The sequence below is a fragment of the Macrotis lagotis genome, chromosome 6 (assembly GCF_037893015.1).
Source record: "Macrotis lagotis isolate mMagLag1 chromosome 6, bilby.v1.9.chrom.fasta, whole genome shotgun sequence".
Classification (NCBI taxonomy): Eukaryota; Metazoa; Chordata; class Mammalia; order Peramelemorphia; family Peramelidae; genus Macrotis; species Macrotis lagotis.
Window position 1 is genome coordinate 89151494 of NC_133663.1, and position 17371 is coordinate 89168864.

General features: G+C 35.3%; 1 protein-coding gene across 1 annotated transcript in view; it reads left to right on the top strand.

Moving 5' to 3' along the window:
- The window catches only part of MPP4 (MAGUK p55 scaffold protein 4), a 40783-nt gene extending 32966 nt beyond the window's left edge, over window positions 1–7817 (top strand). Inside the window, exons 16-21 of the mRNA XM_074192746.1 lie at window positions 70–237; window positions 513–593; window positions 2929–3022; window positions 3991–4099; window positions 6190–6324; window positions 7477–7817. Coding sequence (XP_074048847.1) covers window positions 70–237; window positions 513–593; window positions 2929–3022; window positions 3991–4099; window positions 6190–6324; window positions 7477–7668 — 779 coding nt within the window. The 3' untranslated portion in view covers window positions 7669–7817. The remainder of the gene's footprint in view (window positions 1–69; window positions 238–512; window positions 594–2928; window positions 3023–3990; window positions 4100–6189; window positions 6325–7476) is intronic.
- The last annotated feature ends 9554 nt before the right edge of the window (window positions 7818–17371 follow it).

Genomic DNA, 17371 nt, shown 5'->3' on the forward strand with positions numbered 1-17371 from the left:
TAGGAAAAATGTTTGTGCTGTCTCAGATTTTTAAAAACTGTTGCTAGCTATGATTGTTATCCTCCCCAGCTGGTTTCCGAAGAAGTATGCGCCTCTGTCGCAGAAAATCTCACATCAGCCAGCATGCCTACATTCACTGCGCCAACAGCTGCTACAGTGCTCTGGGAGCCCCATATGAGGAGGTGGTCAGGTACCAACGGCATCCTTATGATAAGCATCGCTTGATTGTACTTCTAGGTAGGTCCCAGGATTGATTGCCATCCTCATGGAAACTGTCACTCCTTTCACAAATCAAAAGTTTTGAAGAGTAATTACCTTTTAGAGTTATCCAATTTTGTTCAAAGGGAAGTTGTATAATTCATCCTTTAGCTTTTTTCTCCCCCCCCCCACTACAAATATAAGATTAATAGTGATAGTGACTTCATCACTATACAATTATAATCATCCATATTTAATGATTTCTGTATGTGGCCTTTTGCCTCCCCTCCCCCTTACATCCCCATCCCAATCAGGTCCTTCTGGTGTTGGAGTAAATGAATTGAGAAGGCGACTAATTGAAACTAATCCAAATCATTTTCAAGGCGCAGTGCCACGTAAGTTCCTTCCTTCTTTTGTACTTCATGTTTTTTTTAAATTTCTTTATTTAAGTCAGTAGGGTTAAGTGACTTGCTAAGATCACACAGCCAAGTTATTAAGTGTCTGAGTCTGGATTTGAACTCAAGTCCTTCTGACTCCAGAGCCAGTGCTCTATCCATTGCGCCACCTAGCTGCCCCTGTACTTCATGTTTTAATAAAGCTTCCTTTGCTTCTGCAAATGGGTAATTTCATTAGCTCTGTGTTATATTCCCTTTGTGAAAAAACAAGATGTGAGGGGATCTTGTCAGGCTTTCCGAACTAGATTTTGTTTTGATTTGTTGGAGTAGAGCCATGCTAAAAGCTGTGATGACTTTATGAGGCTCTTTGTACAATCACTGTCTTTGACCTATTTTTTTCCCAAAGTCTTGGGTGTTTCTTTTCCAGCAATCTATCTCATTTATCTCAAACTTTAATAGGAATTTCTTAATTATTTCATTTGATATGGCAATTTATCCTTGTAAAAACATAAATGATGGCAAGATGAATAATTTATTCCAAGGATATCTTTAAGTTACATCCAAATTTACATATCTATCATATATATGTGTTCACAAATTTACATATCTATCATATATATGTGTTCACACACACACATATATATATATATATATATATATATTTTCATATATATCAAAGCCCTCTGATAAGTCACTAGCTCTGCTGAGGAAAGAGGTTATCTTAAAATTTTTTGATGAAATTCACTATCCTTTCAGAAGTTATAATAGTTTTACTCAAATATTTTCCAGTGAAGAAATTTGGGAAAAGATAAAGGAAAGGGCAAAATACTAATTAAGTTTCTAGTATATGCCAGATATTTTGTGAGCATTATTTTACTTGATCCTCACAACAGCCCTGGGAAATGGGTGCTATTATTATCATCTTCATTTTACAGTTGAGGAAACTGATGACTTGCCCAGATTTTCGTTCAGCAAATAAATGTCTGAGGCCAGGTCCAGTCCTTGGATCCTCCTCAGAAAATTGTTCTTAAATGTATAAATTAAAAGACAGGATTACAAAAGAAACCAATTATATTGGTCTAGTTTTCCTGCTCTGAATAAAAAGGAGAAAATGAAATGACCCATTGAGTAAAGCTGCCTTTCAGAACTCTTAAATGAACTTAAATCCTCTTTATCATAAGGGCCTACATCAAACTTCTGGTTGTTCTACTGGTCCTGATTCCAGCCCTGAATTGGTCAAATGCAAATCCACTAATTTATCCTAAAAGAGCACTCTCAGGAGAAAAGATTTTCAGGGTACTTTGCAAGCATTTCCTTCACTCCCTCTTATACCTGTTATTATTATAATTGAGACGACCTGTGACCAAAGTAACCACATCCACCTGTCAGACTGATTAGGGGGGGCCCTTGTCTCTATATCCTAGCCCTGAAAAAGCCTTAAAACCTGCAAAACTATTTCAGTGATATAATTTGGATCCATGAAGAGCCTGGGTCGGAATATATTTCATAGGCAATCACTCCAAAAGGTTACTAATAGACTCAGGAGGGTTAGTACATGTTTAAAACCCCTCTCTCCAGGTAGAAAAAAAAATGTATACACAACACACTTTCATCCTTTTCTAAGTCTAGACAATCAACAAAACAATAAATCAAGTCCTGATGTAACATTTGCTGATTTGGGAGGATTGGCTTTGGAGTCAAAATCCCAACCTTATTTACCATTTCTTACTTGTTTGATCTTGGAAATGTTACTCTGGACCTCAGTTTCCTCATCTGTAAAATGAGGAAGTTGGACTAGGTGGCCTTGGAGGTATCTTTCAGCTGTAAATCTATGATATTATGACCTAATATTGTACAGGAACCATATAGATTACTTAGTAAATTCTTGTTATAAGAACAGTATTTATATGATGCTTTCAGTTTTTAAATTACTTTTCATATGTTATTTCATCTTATTCACAATACAGGGAGGGAGGTGCTATTATCCTCCTTTTACAGATGAGATGGTTGCCTGAGGGAGATTAAATGACTTACCCAGGGTCATGCAGCTATTAGACTTTGGGATTCAAATCCAGGTCTTCATGACTCCTCATCCAACATTCTGAGTCCTCTACTAAGATATAAGCATGTCCAGATTTTTAGTAAATGTTAGCTCTGTTTAATGTTAGGGAAATTGGAAACTCATCTTAGTGTTTATTACTAAGTTAATATTTTCCAAGACCTTGTCAAAGCAAGTATGCCATAATCATCTTTCAATTATTTTGTCATACCTAACATTTCTATGGAATGAATAAATGAATGAAGCCCAAAAGCCTTTAATTATTCTTCTTGATAGATACCACTCGCGCTAAAAAGAACTATGAAGAGAATGGTCGAGAATATCACTATGTGTCAAAGGAAACATTTGAAAGTCTGGTGTATGGTCACAGGTATCTAGAATATGTAGTCACTGTTTAATAATCAAATGCTTGTCTCTCTTCATTTCAAAGTTTGACATGAATGAGTGCTTGTTGAATTGAATTGAATTTTTTCCTTTTGAAACTATTTTGTTGCAAACAGTAACCATTAGAACAAAATTTGAAATAAAAAATGGGACTGTAATTGTCAAAATATTTAAAAATTTGTTTTAAAAAAGTATATATGAATTCTAACAAAATAATAATGCCTTGTTTCTGAATGTCTGTTGTCTGTATTTTATTGAATTTTTTTACCATTATATATATATATATATTCCCTTTCATGTATATATTTTCTTATTCTGCTTTCTTCCCTCTACATCATTTCATTTCCCCTTCCACAAATATTTTTGTTCTTCATATTTGCCATTCCTTTTGATGCAATAATATTCTATATTATTTGTTTTCTATTATTATTCTATAATTTGTATAGACATTTCACAAACACTAAACACATGGGCTTTTTCCATGTTTTTGATATTATGGATATATGTGCTATATATGTGCACAGCTAGGTTTTTTTATCCTTTTAATAAATAATATGCTTTTGTAAGATTACCAGACCAAATTTCTGTAACTCTTATTATGTATTGCCAGACATGAATTTCTTCTTTATGTGCATTCTTTAAAGTCCCTATGTAGAACTCCTTAAGTCACAAATAACATATAGTCTCAGTAATTCATTGTCTTTCAGAAGGAGAAAAGACTTGAATTGCAAAATATAAACAGTTTTTCATAAATAGGTGAAGCATAGGTCTTCTAATCCATTAGATCCTACCTAAATCCTGTGATTCCTCTTTTTCCCAGAAAAAATACCCACATTTGTTACTTTCAATTAAGATAATCTTGGGATATTTGGTAATATTTTAGATTTTGTAACTAATGATATTTTACATATTCTTATGGTAAGGATTTTTACTTTCTTTGTCCTATCTTTATAGAATGTTGGAATTTGGTGAGTACAAAGGAAACTTATATGGTACCAGTGTGGATGCTGTTCAAAAGGTCCTTGATGAAGGAAAAGTCTGTATACTAGACTTAGAACCACAGGTGGGTCATATATGAATACATCTCTCAAGTTCATGACTCTTTAGGGATTGAAAAATATTTAAATAGGAAGTATCTAGAAGTGATTTTAAAAAAAGGTAGAGGAGAGTGATGTTTATATCTATGTGAGGGTTCTGTTGCATTCCATATAGGCTACTGTTGATTTGACACAAGATGGAAACTTTTGTTTAAAATTGATATTCCAGGGCAGTTAGGTGGTACCGTGGGTAGAGTACTGGCTCTGGAGTTGGGAGAACCCTGGTAAAAATCTGACCTCAGACTCTTATTAGCTGTGTGACCCTGGGCAAGTCACTTAACCATGATTGCCTCCAAAAAAATAAAACAGAATGGATGATCCCATTAGCTTCCATTCCCTTAGGATGTCAGAAGTATCAGTTTCGGGTTACTACCACATCTGTGGACACCACATTTTAGGAAGGCCATTGGCTAGAGAGCATAAAGAGAAGGGTGACCAGAAGGGTGACAAGCCTTCAAATCACAAGTGTGAGAATCTTCCATGGTAGGGAGTGATGAGGGAAAGAGGTAGATCAAAGAACTCAAGTCTATTGAGGAAGGAGAAAGACAGAGAATCAGGGAAGACTTCATAGTGGAAGCAGCACCAGAGCTGAGCCTCGAAGTGAGCTAAGGATTTAGACAGATAGAAATAATACAAATAATAACAGCTAATATTTGTGAAGATCTTATTTGTACCATGAAGATCAAGGAGCTGCAAGTGGGCAAGCTATTTTGGTTGGAATGTGCAATGCCTGTAATAAAGGAATAAGAAATAGTCCTGGAAAAGTAGAATGTTATCTAATTGCTTTTCCTATAGGCATTAGGGAGTCACTTTGGGGTAAGGGAAGAAGAAGAAGAAGGAAGGGAGAAGAAGAATTATATAGAGATCAGAACATTGAATTTGGAGTCACAAGACCTGATTTCAGTTCTATCTCTGCCATTTCTTAGCTTTGCAACTAAGAGGTTAGCTCTAATTTTTAGGAAATTATTTTCCTTAAAGATGTTTATAATCTTTGCAGGTTGTTCTTGCTATAATTATGGTTTCTGGGTCAAGAGGGATAAATTTAATCTTTCTTCCATATTATAGTCTTTCAAATATTTAAAGATAGTTTCCTCATAAGGCTTTGATTTTGACATCCTTCACCATCAAGATTACCTTTCTCTGCTCTCCACCAAATGTCCTTCCAAAAATGTTCCCAGAGCTGAATTCCAGATACAGAGTATTCTATCATATCCCATTAGGGTTTTTTTTTTTTTTTAGGTTTTTGCAAGGCAAATGGGGTTAAGTGACTTGCCCAAGTCCACACAGCTAGGTAATTATTAAGTGTCTGAGACCGGATTTGAACTCAGGTACTCCTGACTTCAGGGCCAGTGCTCTATCCACTGAGCCACCTAGCCGCCCCCCCCCCCATTAGTTTTTTCAGTTGTGGAATAGAAAAAAATTCAGTATGTATTGTGAGAGAATAGGTTATTGAATATGGAGAGGAAAGTTTCATTGAACCTTTATCTGTATCATTATAAACAAATTTTCTTTAAGATCTCTCTTCTGGAGATCTCACCAAGATTATGCCAGTGACAGATTTGTTAGTAATTCAACAAAAGTTTTAATTTGTCACTGATTGGTGCCATCTTGATTCAAGACCAAAATTGGTAGAAGAAAAAAAAATCTTTATGACTACCAGCATTGTGCTCATTTAAAAGTAAAACCAACACAACATCTATTTGTCCAATCATTATATAATGACTTCTTTCACATGAATTACTAAAATAAAAATTATCAGTTGTTAATCATTTTAATTTCAAATATATTATCTTTTTCTCATAAATCAAGAATACTTGAGGCAGAGGTATATATATTTATATATATATATATATATATATATATATATATATATATATATATGTAGCAACTAACAACCTTGTCATTATCAGTGATATCACTGATAATGACAAGGTTGTTAGTTACTAATCTAAAAAAGTAAATGTTAAATTTGCTCACTGGAGAGTATAGAGAACTCAGAATGAAATGGTTCTTTTTAATGTACATGATAACTTTTTCTTTGAATTATATTGTGTAGAGTATTCAGATGGCCCGAACACATGACCTGAAACCTTATGTCATATTCATAAAACCATCCACCCTGAATCGTATGAGGCAGTCCCGGAAAAATGCCAGGATTATTACAGACTATTATGTCAACATTAAATTCAAGGTGAGATTCAGGTAACTGGAGAGTTATATGCCTCCTCTCATTTCTAATCAGCCAAAACAGTTTTTTTGTTGTGTTTCTATTTCTCAGAAATTTTATTTTTATAAACAAGTACATTATGTCTTCTTTTTAATGAATATCAACTTTATGAGTTAAAGAATCCTTGCTACATATGAGAGTATTAATTAGAAGATTCTTCTTCTATCTCACTTTTCTTTTTCTATTCAGGTACTCCTTGCTTTATGGAAATCCAATGCCATATGCTTTCCAGTTTATGAAACAGAAATGAGGGTGTTTATTCAAATATTTGAAAATAATTCATTGCTTTATTAAAGGATTCCCTGGAAGGGTGATTTAAAAGCTTCCCTGTTTCATTTAATATTATTTTTTAACAATTTATTGCCCAGAATTCAATTCTGTAAAATGACAAACACCCGAATATCTTTATATATCTTATTTTCTCTATTATTTTTAATGATGTATTTTATAATCTTGATTTCCTTGGTTGTCTCTAAGAGATAGCAGTAAGTAAATGTGCCAATTAGCAAACTGAAATAAAAAACTTTGTATATCAGTGTAGTTTCGCTATTTATTGATTATCGGGTATAGTCTGTTGATTCATCCATTGCCGAAAGGATTTAGTGTCAGAATTAGTGTCAGAAGCCGTGACTTCAAATTTTGGCTTTGTTACAATCTATATAATCTTGGACAAATCACCTAACCTCTCTGGGTCAAAGTTTTTGTTTTTGCTGTTCAATAACTTTTCAGTTGGACTGACTCTTCTTGACCCCATTTGGGGTTTTCTTGGAAGAAATATTGAAGTTTTTTGCCATTTCCTTCTCCAGTTCATTTTACAGATGAGGAAACTGAAGTAAACAAGGTTAAGTGACTTGCCCAGGGGCATACAGCTAGTAGGTATTTCTGGCCAGATTTGAACTCAGGAAGATGAGGCTCTAACCACTGCCTTTGCTAGTTAACTGTCCCTCTGGGCCTCAGTAAAATGAAAGGATTGAGCTAAAGGATCTTTAATATACCTTTCAGTTCTATAGCTAAGAGCCCATTATCTCATTGATTTCAAAAACTATCTTAGCATCTGAACTGTTAGATTAAGTATTGTTATTTGTATTATGCACATTCATCATAATTCTGTTACAGGATGAAGACTTACAGGAGATGGAAGATTTAGCTAAAAAAATGGAAATTCAGTTTGGCCAGTTTTTTGATCGAGTGATTGTGAATGACAGCTTGCAAGAGGCATGTGCACAATTGTTGACTGCTGTGAAGCAGGCCCAGAATGAGCCGCAGTGGGTCCCTGCAACTTGGATTTGTTCTGACACTGAACCTTAATATGGAGGCCTCCACACCTAACCCACTCAGAGCTTAATCCTCATGTCAGATTTTAAAGAAGTATTTTTGCTAAGAGGATTTGGAACAACACTGAGAAAGAGTTAGTGCAAAAAGAAACATTTGGTTTATAGCTTGTATAACCTTGTACTTGGGATCATTTTTTTTTCAGTGCTACAACTCTACAACTTGTTCATTTCATTCTTGAACGTATATAAACCTGTTCTAATTTCACATTTGTGTTGTGTGGCATTATTGGATTTCAGCAAAACAAAACATGCCCAGAATAGCTGATCTAGAACCTGACATTGGAACTCCATTAGTAAATCCAGATTACAATGGTTCATGAGAAGCAGGCAACTGACTTCACATAGATTCTTTGAGGTCCTTGGATGTGAGGCATTTTTCTAGGTTTAAGGGCATTGTTCCATTTCTTTATTTATAAAGTTTGTTGTTGTGATATATGTTCTTTGATCATGTACATAACTATGATAGGTCCATGATCTCATTGATAAGAGCCCTCATATTATAGAGACCCATCCATGTAACTCTTTTCCACATCAGTCCTCTATTCATCATGCTGGCAAGTTCCCTGTTGACATTTTATGGTATGAAATACATGTTCTATCTATTGGCTATCCTTCACTTAACTGGCCCATCTTTATCCCAGTTATGCATATCACTGAAATCCTTTATGTTGTCTCCCCTTTGAAACTCTTCTTACATTTGTCCTTTGGATTGTAACCCTCCATTGTCCTTTGGGTTTTAACCCTCAATTTGAACACTGACTCATCAAACCCTGCACTGCAATTTCCTTCAGTTCAGATCTAGCCTCAGAAACTTACCATGTGATCCTGGGCAAGCCCCTTAAGTTTCTTCAGCTATAAAATGGGGGAATAATAATAATAATAATAATAATAATAATAATAATAATAAATAGCCCAAGTCACAGGATTGCTGTATCAAATGAGCACAATGACTGGCACATGGCAGTTATTTATTAAATGTTTCCGGGGCGGCTAGGTGGCGCAGTGGATAAAGCAACGGCCCTGGAGTCAGGAGTACCTGGGTTCAAATCCGGTCTCAGACACTTAATAATCACCTAGCTGTGTGGCCTTGGGCAAGCCACTTAACCCCATTTGCCTTGCAAAAAACCTAAAAAAAATGTTTATTTCCTTTGTAAATGAGATTCATGATCACTTAAAATACAGGGCTAACTATCGGTGCAGGAAAGAACAAAAAACAAGTGATTGAAGAAAGCCTTTTGTTCAGTCTAAGCTATGTGATTGGATGGCTAACCCAATAATAGAGATGGTCTAGTAGTACAAATCAAGCCTAGAAATAACCTGTTAATTTTTTTTTGTTTTAGTTTTTGCAAGGCAATGAGGTTAAGTGGCTTGCCCAAGGTCACACAGCTAGGTGATTATTAAATGTCTGAGAGCTCAGGTCCTCCTGACTCCAGGACTGGTGCTCTGTCCACTGAGCCGCCTAGCTGCCCCCTACCTGTTAAATTTTTGATTTTGTGTTTCTGTCTTTCAAAAGTTAAAATGCATGGATATCTCACGCCAAGGCATTTAAGGATAAGAAAAGGGAGGCAAATATTCTACAATTCTTATCCATCTTCAGACAGTTACAGATTTAGTCTGTAACTAGTCCCTGGATCTTGCAAATGGAAAGGGAACTCTCAAATGGATCTCATTCCATTCAGTTTCCTCATCCACTGAAAAAGTATCATGAATCTTCTCTAAGTAAACTAGTATTTATGAAAATGAAATATGACTTTGAACCTTTGGATGAAATAAACTACTAAACACATACACACCCAAGATGGGGATGTCACACCACAGAAGTATGTTTCTTTGCTTATCTTCTTTTCTTTTTCTCCCAGTTTTGTATTTGAAATGTGGTTGTCTCTGTCTCACTGCCTACCTTCTGCATTTATACCCATTCCTACTGTCTATAATATAAAAATTCTAAAAAATAAGACATTTTAAAATATTTCTGTCTTAGGTTCTTCATTCAAAGAGGCAATGAGGAAAGACTATGAATTCAAGAGGATTAGGGATGCATAAGAACTGAGATCAAATCCTGTCTTGGACACCTACTTTGTGACTTGGGCAAATCATTTCCCTGGGCTTCAATAACCTCCTCTATAAAATGAAGAGGTTGGTATAAGAGATGGCCTTTACATTCCTCCTAAATTTAGAATGCTTTTTTTTTTAAATAAGCAATGAGGGCACTGGATAGAGGTCCAGCCTTAACCTCTAGAAGACCTAGATTCAAGTTCTGACAGTCTATGTGACAAATGGGCCAGTCACTTCACTTTGTCATACCATTGTCTCTATGAGAAGTCATTTAGTCCAATATCTTCATTTTATAGATGGGGAAAATGAAGTATAGAAAGGTTGAGTGACTTGCCCTAAGTCACACAAGTAGCAGGACCAAGATTTAACATCCTTCCTCAAACTCCAAAGATTATTATTATTATTATTATTATTATTATTATTTTAGGTTTTTGCAGGACAATGGGGTTAAGTGGCTTGCCCAAGGCCACACAGCTAAGTGATTATTAAGTGTCTGAGACCAGATTTGAACTCAGGTACTCCTGACTACAGGGCTGGTGCTCTATCCACTGCGCCACCTAGCTGCCCCCCAAAGATGTTATTATTTTACTTTCATTTAACCACACATTCATTGTTGGAGAGTTTTCAAATGGGACCAGACTGCTCCCCTGTCCCCTACTCCCTAAATCCTGATGATGATGATGATGATGATGATGATGATGATGATATTTGCTTTTCATCCTTGAAGAAGACCATGATATCAGGGAAGTGATACTATTTGATAAGGGGGTGCTATGATAAGTCACCAACCTCACTGTCTTCTCCAAAGTCATGTGGGTTCAGTGGTCAGATATGGATCAGGACTGGAGATGGCCCTGGATTCAAGGCAATCAAGGTTAAGTGACTTGCCCAAGATCACACAACTAGAAAGTTGCAAGTGTCTGAGGCTGAATTCAAACTCCCTTTCTCTCGACTCCAAGACCAGAGTTCTAGCCACTGAGCTACCTACTCCCCAGACCTAAATTTAAAAGCAAAAACAAATGACATAAAATGCTATGTATGTACCCACTTAAAACCAAATGTAGCCCATCACTGAAACTAAACTGGCTCCACATTTACATTACATACACATTACATTTGTTGTTTAGTTGTGTTCAAATCCTTATGACTATTTGGGGTTTTTCTTGGCAGAGATACTGGAGGGGTTTTGTAATTTTTCCCTCCAGCTCATTTTACAATTGGGAAAACTGAGGCAAATAGGGTTAAGTCACTTATCCAGGATAACACAGCTAGAAAGTGTCCAAGGTCACATTTGAACTTGACTCCAGGAACAGCCCGCTATCCACTACTGTGCCAATTTACTACCTATTTATGTTTGCATAACCTTATATTATCTTTTGTTTTTGTTTTTTTTTTTTTGTACTTTTATTCTCCTCCTCCCCAAGGAAAGGAAAAAACCCTTAATGAAAAATACTATTGTTATTAACAATATCATAATTATCATATAGTAATTAAAATGATCATAATTACCTTCTCATTCCATCATCTGTTTAAGGAATCTTGTGTAAGAGATGGTCCCATGGTACTTTTCCACAGTCAGGGTATTTATTGTTGCAGCCTGGCAAATTTCCAGTTGGTGTAATTGCAAAACTCCCTGTAGTTTTCACTGGGTAGGGTCTCCCTCATTTCCTGTTCCAAAATAGCTGAGTTGTCTGACTGTTGAAAAACTGCCACATATTTACCTAGAGGTGGCTGTATTTCAGTGCTTGTTAGAATGATTCTTGGATATTACTGCTCTGGGAAAGCTCTCTGAGGGAAAATAGGTGGACTCCCTTGCTTCCATTCACAGTGGACAGCCATGAACTTACCAAATAATACTCTAAAACTGAGGAAGAATGTGAATGTTATGGGCCTAATGGTTCTTAATGAAAGAGTTAATTTTTAAAATTAATTAATTTATTTATTTTCCCCCAATCTTGCTTCCTTCTCTCCACCCCCAAAGAAGGCAGTCTATTAGTCTTTACATTGTTTCCACATTATACATTGATCTAAGTTGAATTTGTAGAGAGACAAATATATCCTTAAGGAAAAAATAAAGTATAAGAGATAGCAAAATTACATAATAAGATAATTTTTTTTAAATTAAAAGTAATAGTCTTTAGGGGGTGGCTAGGTGGTACAGTGGAAAGAGCACCAACCCTGGAGTCAGGAGTACCTAAGTTCAAATCCGACCTCAGTCACTTAATAATTACCTAGCTGTGTGGCCTTGGGCAAGCCACTTAACCCCATTTGCCTTGCAAAAAACAAAAAAAAAAAAACAACCTAAAAAAAAAAGTAATAGTCTTTGGTCTTTGCTCAAACCCCACAATTCTTTCTCTGATACAGATGGTATTTCCATTGCAGATACTGCAAAATTGTCCCTGATTGTTGTGCTGATAGAATGAGAAAGTTCAATAAGCTTGATCATCACCCTCATGCTGCTGTTATGGTATACAATGTTCTTCTGGTTTTGCTCATTTCGCTCAGCATCAGTTCATGCAAATCCTTCCAGGCTTCCCTGAATTCCCATCCCTCATGGTTTCTAATAGAACAATAGTGTTCCATCACATACATATACCACAGTTCGTTAAGCCATTCCCCAACTGAAGGACATTCACTTAATTTCCAATTCTTTGCCACCCCAAACAGGGTTGCTATGAATATTTTTGTACAAGTGATGTTTTTCACTCTTTTTCATAATTTCTTCAGGGTATAGACCCAATAGTGGTATTGCTGGATCAAATGGTATGCACATTTTTGTTGCTCTTTGGGTATAATTCCAAATTGCTTTCCTGAAAGGTTGGATGAGTTCACAGCTCCACCAACAATGTATTAGTGTCTCAGATTTCCCACATCCTTTCTAACATTGCCCTTTATGGTCATATTGGCCAGTCTGAGAGGTGTGAGGTAGTACCTCAGAACTGCTTTAATTTGCATTTCTCTAATAAGTAAAGATTTAGAGAAATTTTTCATATGACTATGGATCACTTTGATTTCCTCATCTGTAAATTACCTCCACATATTGTTTGACAATTTGTCAATTGGGGAATGACTTGCTTTTTTTTTTAATATAAATTTGACTCAGATCTCTCTCTCTATATATATATATATATATATTTTTTTTTAGAAATGAGTCCTTTGTCAGAAATACTAGTTGCAAAAATTGTTTCCCAATTTACTGCATTTCTTTTGATCTTGGTTATAGTGGTTTTGTCTGTGCAAAAGCTTTTTAATTTAATGTAATCAAAATTATCTAGTTTGTTTTTAATGATATTCTCCATCTCTTCCTTGGTCATAAACTGCTTTTCTTTCCGTAGATCTGAAAAGTAAACTATTCCTTGATCTCCTAGTTTGCTTATAAGATTATCTTTTATGTCTAAATCCTGTATCCATTTTGATCTTATCTTGGTATATAGGGTGTGAGATGTTAGGGTAATGCAGATTTCTGCCATACTAACTTCCAATTTTCCTAACAGTTTTTATCAAAGAGAGAATTTTTATCCCCAAAGCTGGACTCTTTGGGTTTAACAAATACCAGATTACTATAATCATTTCCTGCTATTTCTTTTGCACCTAGTCTATTCCACTGGTTGACCACTCTATTTCTTAGCCAATACTAGACAATTTTGATGACTAATGCTTTATAATACAAGTTTAGATCTGGTAGGACTATGCTACCTTCTTTTGCACTATATTTCATTAAATCCCTGGAAATTGTTGACTTTTTATTTCTCCATGTGAATTTACTTACAATATTTTCTAACTCATTAAAGTAATTTTTTGGAATTTGGTACAACACCAAATAAGTAGTTTAATTTTGGTAGAATTATCATTTTTATTATATTAGCAGCATGGCCTATGCATGAGCAGTTGATGTTTGCCCAATTATTTAAATCTGATTTTATTTGTGTGAGAAGTGTTTTGTAATTGTTTTCAAAAAGTTTCTGAGTCTGCCTTGGCAGATAAGACTCCCAAATATTTTATATTGTCTGAAGCTACTTTGATTGGGATTTCTCTTTCTAGCTCTTTCTGCTGCATCTTGCAAGTCATATGTAGAAATGTTGAGGATTTATGAGGGTCTATTTTATATCCTATGACTTTGCTAAAGTTGCTAATTGTTTCTAGTAGTTTTTAAGATGATTTTTTGGGATTTTCTGGGTATACCATCATATCATCTGCAAAGAGTGAGAGTTTTGTCTCTTCCTTCCCAATTCTAATTCCTTCCATTTCTTTTTCTTCTCTTATTGCTGAAGCTAACATTTCTAATATGATATTGAATAATAGTTATGATAATGGGCATCCTTGTTTCACCCCTGATCTTATTGGGAATGTCTCTAACTTATCCCCATTTAATATACTTGTTGGTTTCAGATAGATACTGCTTATTTTTCTAAGGAACAAATTCATTTATTCCTAGCTCTCTAGTGTTTTTAGTAGGAATGGGTGCTGTATTTTGTCAAAGGCTTTTTTCAACATCTATTGATATAATCATATGATTTCTTATGTTTATTACTGATATAATTAATTATACTAACAGTTTTCCTAATATTGAACCAACCTTGCATTCCTGGGATAAATCCTATTTGGTCGTACTATATTATCCTAGTGATAACTTGTTGTAACCTTTTTGCTAAGAATTTAAGATTTTTTTGCATCTATATTCATCAGGAAGATAGGTCTATAGTATTCTTTCTCTGTTTTGATTCTTCCTGGTTTAGGTGTCAGCACTATATTGGTATCATAGAAAGAGTTAGGCAGAGTTCTGTCTTCACATATTTTTCCAAAGAGTTTATACAGAATTGGAGCCAATTATTCCTTAAATGTTTGATAGAATTCACTTGTGAATCCATATGGCCCTGGAGATTTTTCCTTAGGGACTTCAATAATGTCTTGTTGAATTTCTTTTTCTGAGATAGGATTATTTACGTATTTAATTTCCTCTTCATTTAACTTGGGCAACTGATATTTTTGTAAATATTCATCCATTTCACTTAGATTATCAAATTTATTGGCATACAATTGGGCAAAATAATTTTGAATTATTACTTTAAGTTCCTCATTGGTGGTGAGTTTACCTTTTTCATTTATGATACTAGCAATTTGGTTTTCTTCTTTTTTTTAAATCAAATTAACCAGTTTTATCAATTTTATTGATTTTTTTCATAAAACCAACTCTTGGTTTTATTTATTCAATAATTTTCTTGCTTTTGATTTTTTTTAATTTCTCCTTTAATTTTTAGAATTTCTAATTTGATATTTAATTAGAGGTTTTAAATTTGATCTTTCTCCAATTTTTTTTAGTTGCATGTTCAATTCATTGATTTCCTTTTTCTCTAATTTATTCATGTAAGCATTTAAATATGTAATATATCCCCTGCAATTGCCTTGGCTGTATCCCATAAGTTTTGGTATGTTGTTTTGTTATTGTCATTATCTAGGATGAAATCATTAACTCTTTCTATAATTTGATGTTTGATCCATTCTTTAAAAGGAGGTTATTTAGTTTCCAATTAGCTTTAGATCTATCTCTCCCTGGTCCAGTTTTGCATATAACTTTGATTGCGTTTTGATCTGAGAAGGATGTATTCACTATTTCTGCCTTTCCGCAATTGATTATTAGGTTTTTATGCCCTAGTACATGGTCAATTTTTGTGTATCATGTACTACAGAAAAAAAAGTATATTCCTTTCTATCCCCATTCAGTTTTCTCCAAAGGTCTATCAGGTTTAGGTTTTCTAACATTTTATTTACTGCCTTAACTTCCTTCTTGTTTATTTTACCATTAGAGTTATCTAAATCTGAAAGCAGGAGGTTGAGGTCTTCTACCAGTAGAGTTTTGCTGTATATGTCTTCCTGTAACTCATTCTCCTCTAAGAATTTGGATGCTATACCATGTGGTGCACACATATTTAGTATTGAAATTGCTTCATTGTCTATGGTACCTTTCAGGAAGATATAGTTTCCTTTCTTATCTCTTTTAATAAGATCTATTTTTTGCAGTTGCTTTATCTGAGATAAGGATTGCTATTTCTGCTTTTTTTTCACTTCAGATGAAGCAAATTATATTTTGCTCCAACCTTTTACCTTTACTCTATATGTATCTTTTTGCTTCTAATGAGTTTCTTGTAAGCAGCATATTGTAGGATTCTGGTTTTTAATTCACTCTGCTATTCTTTTTTCTTAGGGTTTTTTTGGCAAGGCAATGGGATTAAAGTGACCTGTCCAAGGCCATACAGCTAGGTAATTATTGTCTGAGACCTTTGAACTCAGGTACCCCTGACTCCAGGGCAGGTGCTCTCTCTACTGCGTCACCTAGCCATCCTTCACTCTGCTATTCTTTATGTTTTATGGGAGAATTCATCCCATTCACATTCAAAGTTATAATTACTCTTTATTGCCCTCCATGCTATCTTCCCTCTGTATTTTTACCCTTTTTTCACTTTATCTATATTCCCCAGTATTTGCTTCTGAATACCACCACCTTCAGTGTGTTTACCCCCTTATATCCAACCCTCTCCCCTTTCTTTCCCCTTTCCCTTTGCCCCTTCTTCCTTCTCTTTCTTCTGTTAGTTCCTCTTTTCCTTCCCTCTCCCCCTTTCCCCTTTTAATACTTGAAAGGTAAGTTAAGTTCTTCACAGAGTATATGTCAACTTTAAGCCAAATCTGATGAGAGTAAGATTCAGGCAGTTCACAGTGCCAGTCTTCTCTCTGCCATCTTGGCTGGAAGTCAAGAGTTCAACCTTATACTATCTTTAGCTAGGTATCTAGTGGCCCTCAACAGAAAAAAAGCTTCCCTGCCTTTCTCATGCACAGCCAAGAACGTCTGCGAAGATGGACAGTGCCTGGCCATACTCCATTCATTCAGGCACAGGCACACACACACACACACACACACAGACACACACACAGAAATACAGGAGAATTTATACACAGTGTAGTCACACAGACTGGTGTAATCATACAGAAATACAAAAATACACCTGATCTCATACATACAGAAGTATACTGGTACATAAAACTACATATAGATCCATACACAGGCAAACACATATACACGCAATTACACAAGACACTCAGGTGCAGAAACACACCTGCTAAAATTGGCTCTTGAATACTTAGTCCAGAGTGATTAAAATGGTTTTTTTATTAATGTATCTTAATAAATGGCACACAGCTCTCTCAAGGTGGGAGACTCCCAAGGAATCCCAGAAATTGAAGGTCTTTTAATGCAGTTTGAAAGGCTTTGTTCCTGCCCCTTCATGCCAATCATTGACTGGGATCACAATCTAGTTGATACATGGGTCTCCATACATTTTCCCCTCCCTGCTCATTATACTAATGAGCAAGAACAACTACCTCCTTGAGCATGGGCAAAGGAGAAGGTTAAAGACCCTAGGGCAGACTTGGCCCACTATTTTTGATCAGCTTGACTTTCGACTTTAACTCAGTACCTGCCCATGGGCAACGAATGATATAAGCAGACCCCAGTCTTTGTAGTAAACAACTAACAATTCTCCCCTCGCATTCTAGTGGAACTCAAACATTCCCATATTCCTCACAAGGCCCAAGCACTTTTATAAGCAAGCCTACACACACACACACAC